The sequence below is a fragment of the Rhinatrema bivittatum genome, chromosome 16 (genome assembly GCF_901001135.1).
Source record: "Rhinatrema bivittatum chromosome 16, aRhiBiv1.1, whole genome shotgun sequence".
NCBI classification, from domain to species: domain Eukaryota; kingdom Metazoa; phylum Chordata; class Amphibia; order Gymnophiona; family Rhinatrematidae; genus Rhinatrema; species Rhinatrema bivittatum.
In genome coordinates, this window is record NC_042630.1 from 47,350,510 (window position 1) to 47,362,734 (window position 12,225).

Here is a 12,225-nt window from a genome sequence, read left to right on the forward strand (position 1 = left end):
AGAATTCTAAAATATTATCACCTCAGAATGTTTCAGAGATTTTAGAAACATCTGATTCTGACTCAGCTCAGCTCTCAACTTTAATTGTATCTTTCTACTTGATTTGGACAGAGACTGCATCCTGAGAATGTACTTTAGGAAACATATGGAATTATTTCTTCAGCTGAAAGTTCAAGTGTTCCCAGATTTGGCAAAAGGAGGAAACAGTTCCTTATAATGAGACCAAGAGTATTACAGATGGGTGTTTCATTATTGTTAACGTTCCCATGTAAATACCTTACTAAATATTGTGACGTTAGATAGATATATCTCTTTTCACCCTTCTCAGCTTTCAAAATGTATTTCAGACAGAATTTCTCCTTCAATTTATTTATCTCTATCTGATGCTGTATAAACCTCATGCAACAGGGATTTTCTTTCTTTATTATGTAATCACTCCATATTAGCTAGTATTTCTTGCTCAGTTTTTTCCGTAAAATTATTAGTCTTCAATGGTGTATTGGATCTCTCCAGTGTCGAGGACTTCGATTCTTTGGATACTTTGGGTAAGAGTATAGTGATAGGAGTATTCTACCATCCACCTGGACAAAATGGTCAGACAGATGATGAAATGCTAAGAGAAATCAGAGAAGCTAACCAATTTGGCAATGCAATAATAATGGGAGATTTCAATTACCAAAATGAACAATACTCTTATAGCCACTGTAAAACAAATTAAATAACCTCGGAAAAAATGTTGTATCACACAGTTTTGAATCAAGTAGGTATCAGTATTTAAACATGTATGTCATATTTGTAAATTAGGGACCTTCATAACAACCACGGTGCTGCAAGTTAATACTTGTTTTTTGCACCTATGTGGATCATTTTTAATCATTGGTCCAATAGTCCTTTATGCAATGTCAAACTTGTATACTTTTTAAGATGTTTTTATAAATTTTTCAATTTTTTATGTTTTGGTAAAACACAGAGGATTACTTCCCTGTTTGTGGTCAGCTCAGCTGGAGTCAGAGGTCCAACGCTTGCGTTTCGCGGTCCGCTGCTTCAGGGATGTTTTTAAATTGACTTATGTCACCCGGCGCACTTCACCACAGTGCTGTTGTGGGTAAAGACTCCACTTGACAATTTTGCAATGGTCCCATTAGTTATTCCTAAAAATAAGGCACTTTAAATTATGTATCATCTTAAAAACTCAATCGCCAAACATTTTGCAACAAACACATCTCACTCAGTGGGTAAACCGGCGCTTACCGGACCTGTCTCCATATGTGGTTTTGGCATGATAGCAACTGTGAGACTGAAAACGAGACTGTTTTATAGGCAGATATCCCTAATTTACCAATATGACATACATGTTTAAATACTGATACCTACCTGATTCAAAACTGTGTGATACAACATTTTTTCCGAGATTTCATTTACCCCAATATTGACTGGGTAAATGTTAGGGATGTGCAGACAAAAAGTTTATGTTCATAAGTCCATAAGTCGAAAAGGGGGGTCAATTTCGGTCAATATGGACATATGGAGAATTCCATAAGTTGAGTCTATGTCCATACGTGCACCGGTTCCCTAAATAAAAATTTAAACCCCTCACCCTCCTTAATCCCCCCCAAGACTTACCAAAACTCCCTGGTGGTCCAGCGGGGAGTCAGGAAGCCATTCCTCTATTCCTTTGCGAGGAGCACGTGACATCCGCGTCACGTCGGAGTGACGCGGCCGTAACGTGGTCCACTGCGGTTCCGCTCCCGGACCCCTCGTTGGACACAAACGGAACTTTTGGCCAGCTTGGGGAGGTCAGGAGGCCCCCCCCCAAGCTGGCCAAAAGTTCCGTTTGTGTCCAACGAGGGGTCCGGGAGCAGAACCGCGGTGGGCCACGTGACAGCCGCGTCACTCCGACGTGACGCGGATGTCACATGCTCCTCGCAAAGGAATAGAGGAATCGCTTCCTGACTCCCCGCTGGACCACCAGGGAATTTTGGTAAGTCTTGGGGGGGGATTAAGGAGGGTGAGGGGTTTAAATTTTTATTTAGGATCAACGATCGCGATTTCCAACTTATTCAACATAGCTATGTTGAATAAGTTGGAAATCCGATCGTTTTCGCCTCATCACTTTTTTAAGTTAAAAAAAAAAAAAGTAGCATTTTACATATAAGTTCAAAACGAATGCACACCCCTAGTAAATGTAACATCAGGATTTGCTAGAGAAATAAAGTTCCTGGATGTAATACGTGACTGCTTCATAGAACAATTGGTTCAGGAACCAACTAGAGAGGGAGCTATCTTAGATTTAATTCATAGTGGAACTCAGGATTTGGTGAGAGAGGTAATGGTGGTGGGGCCACTTAGCAATAGCGATCATAACATGATCAAATTTAAACTGATAACTGGAAGGGGGACAATAAGTAAATCTACAGCTCTAACTTTACATTTTCAAAAGGGAAACTTTGATAAAATGAGGAAAATAGAAAAAAATTGAAAGGTGCAGCTGCAAAGGTTAAAAGTGTTCAACAGGCATGGACACTGTTTAAAAATACAATCCTAGACACACAGTCCAGATATATTCCATGCATTAAGAAAAGTGGAAAGAAGGCAAAACGATGACCATCATGGTTAAAAGAGGCTATTTTAGCCCAAAAAAAACAAACAAAAAACCTTCAAAAATTGGAAGAAGGATACATCTTAAGAAAATAGGATAAAGTATAAGCATTGTCAGGTTAAGTGTAAAACATTGAAAAGACAGGAAAAGAGAGAATTTGAAATGAAGTTGGCAGTAGATGCAAAAACTCATAATAAAACATTTTTAAAACCTTTTTCAATATATGATCTGGAAAAGAATACGACGAGTGGGGTTATCAGATTTGTGGACAATACAAAATTATTCTGAGTAGTTAAATCACAAGCGGATTGTGATACGTTCCTGGGAGGACCTTGCAAGACTGGAAGATTGGGCATTCAAATGACAGATGAAATTTAATGTGGACAAGTGCAAGGTGTTGCTTATAGGGAAAAATAACCCTTGCTGTAGTTATACAATGTTAGGTTCCATATTAGGAGCTAACACCCAAGAAAAAGATCTAGGCATCATACTGGGTAATACTTTAAAATCATTGGCCTAGTGTGCTGCAGCAGTCAAAAAAGCAAACAGAATGTTAGGAATTATTATTTATTTATTTATTTATTTATTTAAAGCTTTTTATATACCGGCATTCGTAGGACACATCATGTCGGTTTACAGGTAACGGTGAAAGGAAGTTACAATGAACGATGATAGCAGGATATATAGATAACAAATGAAAGTACATTTTTATAGAAGGTCAACAAGCAAAATAAAATTAGGAAGGAAATGGTTAATAAAATGGAAAATGTCATAATGCCTCTCTATCGCTCCATGGTGAGACTACACCTTGAATATTGTGTACAATTCTGGTCGCCGCATCTCAAAAAAGATATAGTTGCGATGGAGAAGGTACAGGGAAGGGCAACCAAAATGATAAAGGGGATGGAACAACTTCACTATGATAAAGGCTGAAGAGATTAGGGCTGTTCAGATGGGAGAAGAGATGGCTGAGGGGAGATATGATAGAGGTCTTTACAATCATGAGAGGTCTTGAACGAGTAGATGTGACTCAGTTATTTACACTTTCGAATAATAGAAGGACTAAGGGGGCATTCCATAAAGTTAGCAAATAGCACATTTAAGACTAATCGGAGAAAATTCTTGTCATTCAATGCACAATTAAGCTCTGGAATTTGTTGCCAGAGGTTGTGGTTAGTGCAGTTAGTGTAGCTGGGTTCAAAAAAGGTTTGGATAAGTTCTTGGAGGAGAAGTCCATTAATGGCTATTAATCAAGTTTACTTAGGGGTAGATTTTCAAAGGGTTACACACATAAGATATGCACATAACCCCCGAAAACCTACTCCTGTGCGCGCCGAGCCTATTTTGCATAGGCTCGGCAGTGCGCGCAAGCCCCAGGACGCGTGTATGTCCCGGGGCTTTCAAAAATGGGCGGTCTTGGGGTGGGGCCATGGGCATGGTGGCGGTCCGTGGGTGGGCCAGGGGCGGGGCCGGGGGCGTTCTCAAGTTCTCTGGCACTGTGGAGATGTCAGAGGTTTGCACGCCGGCAGCTGGCCAGCGCGCACACGTTACACCTGCCTGTAACTTTTGAAACAAAGGTGGAGGGGATTTAGTTAGGGCTGGGGGGTGGGTTAGATAGGAAAGGGAGGGGAAGGTGGGGGGGCCCAGAAAAAAGTTCCATCGGAGCGGCCTTGGAGGGAACAAGAAAGTCATCGGGGCTCCCCTCGGGCTCGGCACATGCAAGATGCACATGTTTGCGCCCCTTGCATGCGCTGACCCTGGATTTTATAACATGTGCGCGGCAGTGTGGGCATGTTATAAAATTGGGTGTACATTTGTGTGCCGGATAGCGCGCACAAATGTACCCCGCTCACGTAATATTTAAAATCGGTCCCTTAGGGAATAGCCACTGCTATTAATTGAATCAGTAGCATGGGAAATTCTTGGTGTTTGGGTAATTGCCAGGCTCTTGTGGCCTGGTTTGACCTCTGTTTGAAACAGGATGCTGGGCTTGATGGACCCTTGGTCTTACCAAGAATGGCAATTTCTTATGTTCTTATAATCTTATCCGAAGCAAGAAACCTGTAAGGGAGTTGGTTGGACCGTTAGATCACAGAGGGGTTAAAGGGGCTCTTAGGGAAGATAAGGCCATTATAGAAAGACTAAGTTAATTATTTGCTTCTGTGTTTATTAATGAGGATGTTGGGGAGATACCAGTTCCAGAGATGGTTTTCATAGGTGATGAGTCAGACGAACTAAACCAAATCACTGTGAACCTGGAAGATGTAGTAGGTCAGATTGACAAACTAAAGGGTAGCAAATCACCTGGACTGGATGGTATGCATCCTAGGGTACTGAAGGAACTAAAAAATGAAATTTCTGATCTATTAGTTAAAATATATAACCTATCATTAAAATCATCCTGTTGCGTCCATTGGACTCAGACAACTTCGTCCCACATGCCTCACCTCTATTTCTGCTTTTTCCACTGGCCTCTGGAGAATGACGTCTGTAGTATTTGCTTGCCACACCCTACGGCGTCCCCAGAATGGCTCTGGCGTGGCGACCTGCCATGTTCTACCTGAGGGCCTCCTAGGGTGCAAGCCCCACATCTTTATTGCAGTGTTGGCGCAAATCTTGGGGGCATCCCCCTCGAGTGACGTCACTGCTTCTGACTATTTAAGGTTGCCTATTTGCTGACTCCCGTTGAGTTAGCAAGGATTGGATTTGTCCAGTCTAAGCTGCTCTGCCACTTCTGCTGCTGCTGGAAGCTCTTTACACCCTTTGGGGTTCTACTAACTTGGGTACACGCTCCTTGGGGGCCCTTTGCTTATTTCCAGATGCCTATCCTGAATCCAGGTACTCGCTCCTCGAGGGCCTGTGTTGTCTGTCCTGGTGCCTGCTACCAATTATTCTGCCTGCTGGGAACTCTACCATTACAGCTACAAGAGAGTGAGTAATAACATCTTCCAGTCTGTCTCGCCTACAGCTTCTTGTTGAATACCTGCATCGGAGTCTTATACCACCATTGTGGGACAGGTCTCCTCTGCCGAGGATCCCAGACTGTTGCTACAAGAATCTACTCTCTACTGCAACCTCTGGTGAACTCTACAAGCTGCATAATAAAGATTTAATCTCTGTGTGCATCTGAGTCTAGCCTGGAGCTACAGTTCCCCGTGGGGCTCCTCCCCATGGGAGTCACTACCACTGTTGCCCACCAAACACCTCAAAAACATCCATTGTACCTGAAGACTGGGGAGTGGCCAATGTAACCCCAATATTTAGAAAGGGCTCCAGGGGCGAACTGGGAAACTATAGACCAGTCAGCCTGACTTCAGTGCCAGAAGAAATCCAGCATAGGACTGGGATGGAGAACATCAACACTGACTTTTTATCAAGAGAGTTGTCCCTGTAAAGCAACACAATAGCTCTGCTTTCAGTCTGTTCTTTCATGCAGAAAACAGAAGAAAGAACAAAACATTTGCTTCCTGACTTACAGATTGTAGGTAAACAGCCAAAGTATTAAGAGACACAGTAACCCCTCACCACATAAATTGAGGAAAGATCCAGTTCAGCTCACAAAAGCCTTGGCACAGCCTGGTTCAGACCCAGTAATAAGAGCTCAGGAAACATTGCAGAAGCAGAGAACTCTCTGATGGGTTGCACTTAACAGCTTGGTGAGTAAGGTGGATTCACCTATTACCACTGGGAGTCTGGCTGGGAAAGTAAAAACACTACAACTTCCTCACTTCTTCACAGGTAAAATAGATCTCTCCACAAAGCTACACTCCACCCCCTCCAGAGATGGCACAACACTTTCATCAGAAAGCTTTTTCTCATTCTAGAAATCATATTATTACTTTCTTCTGTGTAAATTAAGACAAATCTAGAATCAAATAAAGGATTTATTGTGTATTGCATTGAAAAATAAAACACATCCCACCAATCTAACACAAAGAAAATAATCTATTCATTTATATGGCTTCAAGGACTGATTTCTTTCTTATTTAGATGGTGGAGCTCCAGGGTGTTTTCTCCCTCTCAAACCCCATGGGCCTTTATTTACCTTCCCTACTGAGTGCTTTAATTCATTTACCTCCCTTTTCTCCATAAACAGGCACATTTTCATTGTTAAATATAGCCAGACAAAGGTTCCTTCCAGTACTCCTCTCACAACATCATCTGCTTCGCTTCTGGCAAATTATCCCAGCCTAGCAGCATTTTGTGAGCATAAAGATTCCTTGACACCTTCTCCCTTTAACGATTTCCTTCCACCTTGTGTCATTATATATCCCTTCTTTTCTTCTAAACACAACTTTAACAATTGTTATTACCTTCCATGGTAAATAATCAACATGTTTACTTTCTCCACTCTGCATGGAGTTTCCAGAGCCAGATCTGACCATGTCATGCAGTGCATGTGCCAGGGCATAGACAGCATTGTACACACTGTAGCTGCTCCCAAAGAATTTGGCAGTGCAGTGTTTCATGAAGACCCGTGGTTCATCTCTGCGACATGTTCGTTTGATGTTCTTATTGCAAAGATAGTCACACAGGCTCCACCAAAATAACTCAAGCTTATCATATTCTGGAAGCAGGGTAGGATTCACCTTCTGGACAAATTTTGAAAAGTCTGGAATGTTCTTCTCTACTGTTGTGAATGCCAAGGTGTTATTCTTTATCTTAGGATTGAAACGTATATCATACCTGCCTGAAACAAAGTCTGATTTATGTGTTGTGATCCAGACCTTGCCAGGTATCTGCAACATGTCTATTTCATCTAATAGATTAAATGCAATTTCTCCATTACAATAGTATATGATCACATTAGTCGATGATGTATATATGGTCTCATTAATTTTATGTATTTTCTCTGCTGACAATTCATTTGTGTGACTGAAAATTTCTGTGAATTCAATACAGCCACTGTTCTGCTCTATCCCTTCTTTCAGGATATTGATAGCCCTCATGCTGCTTTCATCATCAGAAGCAATGATGCCAACCCAGGTCCAGTCAAAAAGCTTCAGTAACTTTAATATTCCCTCGCAGAGGTGCAGCTCATTGGGGACAGTCCGGTAGAAATAAGGAAACTTAACAGCATCACTCATTAAAAGGTTCTCTGAGGCATAGCTGATCTGTTGAGAAAAAAAATCATCATTAGCTTTGATAAGGTGAGTCTACATATTAAATTCCATGCTACATATTTAAAAATAATTAGCTCTGTCCCTTCATTATGACTACAGCTTTATGACTTTGTTGTTTTTTATGACATCAGAAACATGCTTTCATCCTTCAGTGATTCAATGACGTTGTTCCTCTACTTGCCCAGTGACATTTTCAGGCTATTTTATCATTTTGCAAAAGATATATGCAGATAGATTACCAAACTTATCAGAGAACCACAGAAACTTAGAAATGATGACAGAAAGGGTCTGTATCTGCTGCTTTTTGCAGGTTACCCCCATGCTTATCAGGGTCTTCGGATGCTGTTTGAATCCAATTTCCCTTAACAGTTGCCATGAAAGCAGAGAGCAATGTGGGAGTTGCATCAAAACTATCAGGCTTAGTGAGTAAGGGTAGTAAGCACCACATCAGCTAGTTACCCCCATGGTTTATTTGTTCCCCAGCTGTAAAAGTTGGGTCCCCTTTGGTTGCTGTCTGGGTATGGCAAACTCAGAAGCTAATTAGTGACCTGGCTAGAGCATTGCAGACTGCGTATAGGCAGACCAACAGAGGAATCTTCTGTTCCCGGTGCAGATAAGGCTGTCTTAAAATTGAATTACTATATAGTAGAGAATCTGTGCATAATAGATCTGTGTTTCTTAATATTCCTCTATTAGTGATTTGATTTACTAGCCTCTGAGCTCTGTGTAATAGGAAAGTCTCTCAATTTCCCTTCTTTCAAGTGCTCTTACTCTTAAATTCTGTGGTGCTCTTTCTGGGGGAAAAAAAACCACAAAAACCCACAAAAAAAAAACAAAACCCTGCTGGTTTACTTTCACTTTTCCTTCTAATCATTGCTCTGTGCTCCATTAATATCTGGGTTCTCTGTGAAGTAGAACTGCTGTTTATGCCTTTCTCTAGGTCTGTTATTATATAATAATTATAATTGGTTCCTTGCAAACTGTTTGCTTTTTAAGATCCAATATAACTGCATTTCTATTTTGTATAGCTGTTCTTTAATAATCTGCTTAATATTGGCACAGAAGTGCTGAGGGATCTTTAATAGCTAAAGGACAATTAAAGTTCTAGAAAGTGTCCTGCTCTACCCAGCTTGTCCCAGGTTCAACTGTTTGTTTCCCTCCCAACCTACCCCTCTGCCCACCCACCCCTGGAGTTAGATTTCTAATATAGACTGACTAAATTAGCATTACCAACAAGATAAATTAGTAAATTGTTAACAGCTAAGACTTACCAATCCAAAACTTTACCAATATGAGAACTATCCAATGCAACTGTTGTGGAGCCTTTATTCTGAGGGAAAGCATCTGGAAACTTAGAGCTTGCCCAATCTGTACACAACTCTCTTCTATGAAAAAGGAGCTGACTGAGGTTAAAGCTCAATTAGCTTTAATTACAAGAATTACACCCACATTGCATTACTCAGATAATAATTCCCCAATACCAAAGAATAACCAGGAGTCAAGAAAAAGAAATACAGTAGGCTCAGGTAGGATAACACATGTGTCCCACAGTCACCCATTCGTGACAGATGGGCAGCCAACAAGTATACCCCCCCACTCAAGCAGGTCATTAAGTAAATCATTAAAAACCAGGATTACAGTGGGCTCTGGTAGAATTGGACCAGTGACTAGGAGACACACACAGTATCAAATGCAACAAGAACAAAAAGCCTTCCCAATATTAATTACTGAAGTTCTAGAGAAAAACATTGAAGTGTTACCAGAAAAGAGAGAAAACCAATGCATGCATAATTTCAAGATCCATAACCAAAAGAAAGAGCTAATTGAGATGGATAACTCTGGCATCAGTGGCACAACTGCAAAAGGAAAGAGTGAAGTGAATAACAAATCTCAACTAAAGTCTCATAAGGAGTACAGGAAAAGCAATAACCTTAAACCGAGTACCTGGAAAGCTATGACCACAAATGCTCATAGTTTGGGAAATAAAATCCCAGATCTGCATGCCCTAATGATGGAGGCAGAATTGGACATTGTTGCTATCACAGAGACATGGTTCACAGAATCTCATGATTGGGATACAGCAATACCAGGCTATAACTTGTTAAGGAAGGACAGAGTGGATAGAAAAGGGGGAGGTGTGGCTCTTTATGTCAGAAACAATATCCAAGCATCTGAGCTGCAAGGAAATTGGGGGAAGGAAGAAGCACTATGGGTCGACCTAAAAAAAGATGACGGAGCGTCCATTTATATTGGAGTGGTTTACAGGCCCCCGAACCAAAAGGAAGAGCTGGACAGAGACCTGGTTGAAGACATCCATAAGATAGGTAAGAAGGGAGAAGTGGTGATCGTTGGTGACTTTAATATGCCAGATGTAGACTGGAGAATCCCATCTGCAGAATCTAAAAATAGTAGAGAGATAGTGGATGCCTTGCAAGTAACTTTGTTCAAACAAAGGGTAATGGAACCCACGAGAGAAGGAAATATACTCGACTTAGTGCTCACTAATGGAGATAATGTCTCTGATGTCCAGGTGGGCGCCCACCTCAGCACCAGTGATCATCAAATGGTATGGTTTAATATCACTAAAAGAATAGGGAAAAGAACCACAAAGACCCGAGTTTTACAGTTCAAAAACACGGACTTTGAGGAAATGGGGAAGTACCTGGAGGAAGAACTAAAAGGATGGGAGAACGAGAGAGATGTGGAGCAGCAGTGGACCAATCTAAAAGGAGCAATCACCAAGGCAACTACTCTATATGTTAGAAATATAAAGAAAAGCAAAAGAAAATTGAAACCTATCTGGTTCTCAAAGGAGGTAGCTGACAAAATTAAAGCTAAAAGAACAGCATTCAAGAAATATAAAAGATCCCAAAGGGAGGAGCACAAAGAAGAATATTTGATTCATCTGAGGGAGACAAAGAAATTAATCAAGTTGGCAAAAAGCCAAGCGGAAGAGAGGATTGCCAAGGAGATAAAAAATGGTGACAAAACATTTTTCAGATACATCAGCGAAAAGAGAAAAGTCTGCTGTGTGACCTGTTCAATAGATCCCTAGAAACGGGAGTGGTGCCGAGTGATTGGAGAAGAGCGGTGGTGGTCCCGCTTCACAAGAGTGGGAACAGAGAAGAGGCTTGTAACTACAGACCGGTTAGCCTCACTTCGGTGGTGGGAAAAGTAATGGAGTCACTGTTGAAAGAGAGAATAGTGAACTATCTACAGTCCGGAGAATTGATGGACCAGAGGCAGCATGGATTCACCAGGGGAAGATCCTGTCAGACAAATCTGATTGACTTTTTCGACTGGGTAACCAAGGAATTGGATCAAGGAAGAGCACTAGATGTCATCTACTTGGATTTCAGCAAAGCTTTTGATACGGTTCCGCACAGGAGACTGGTGAATAAAACGAGAAGCTTAGGAGTGAGTGCCGAGGTGGTGACCTGGATTGCAAACTGGTTGACGGACAGAAGACAATGCGTGATGGTAAATGGAACTTTCTCTGAAGAGAGAGCAGTTTTAACTGGTGTACCGCAAGGATCGGTGTTGGGACCGGTCCTGTTCAATATCTTTGTGAGCGACATTGCGGAAGGGATAGAAGGTAAGGTTTGTCTTTTTGCGGACGACACTAAGATCTGCAACAGAGTGGACACGCCGTAAGGAGTGGAGAGAATGAGACGGGATTTAAGGAAGCTGGAAGAGTGGTCGAAGATATGGCAGCTGAGATTCAATGCCAAGAAGTGCAAAGTCATGCATATGGGGAGTGGAAATCCGAATGAACTGTATTCGATGGGGGGGGGAAAGGCTGATGTGCACGGAGCAGGAGAGAGACCTTGGGGTGATGGTGTCTAATGATATGAAGTCTGCGAAACAATGCGACAAGGCGATAGCAAAAGCCAGAAGAATGCTGGGATGCATAGAGAGAGGAATATCGAGTAAGAAAAGGGAAGTGATTATCCCCTTGTACAGGTCCTTGGTGAGGCCTCACCTGGAGTACTGTGTTCAATTCTGGAGACCGTATCTACAAAGAGACAAGGACAAGTTGGAAGCTGTACTGAGAAGGGCGACCAGGAAGGTGGAGGGTCTTCATCGGTTGACATACGAGGAGAGATTGAAGAATCTAAATATGTACACCCTGGAGGAAAGGAGGAGCAGGGGTGATATGATTCAGACTTTCAGATACTTGAAAAACTTTAATGATCCAAAGACAACGACAAACCTTTTCCGACAGAAAAAAATCAGCAGAACCAGAGGTCACGAGCTGAGGCTCCAAGGAGGAAGACTAAGAACCAATGTCAGGAAGTATTTCTTCACGGAGAGAGTGGTGGATGCCTGGAATGCCCTTCCGGCGGAAGTGGTGAAGTCCAAAACTGTGAAGCACTTCAAAGGGGCGTGGGATAAACATTGTGGATCCATCAGGTCCAGAGAACACGTATAAAATAGCAGGTAGCAAAACACTGCACGGAGCGGCAGTAGCCACAGAGGCATTCACGGAGCGGGATGCCAGTG

The 12,225-nt window shown here is 41.9% G+C and overlaps 1 protein-coding gene across 1 annotated transcript in view; it reads right to left on the reverse strand.

Annotated features, from left to right (window-relative positions):
• LOC115077628 (vomeronasal type-2 receptor 26-like) overlaps positions 1–12,225 on the reverse strand; it is a 66,719-nt gene that overhangs the window by 35,976 nt on the left and 18,518 nt on the right. The window contains exon 2 of the mRNA XM_029579923.1: positions 6,913–7,713. Within this exon, the coding sequence (XP_029435783.1) occupies positions 6,913–7,713 (801 nt within the window). The remainder of the gene's footprint in view (positions 1–6,912; positions 7,714–12,225) is intronic.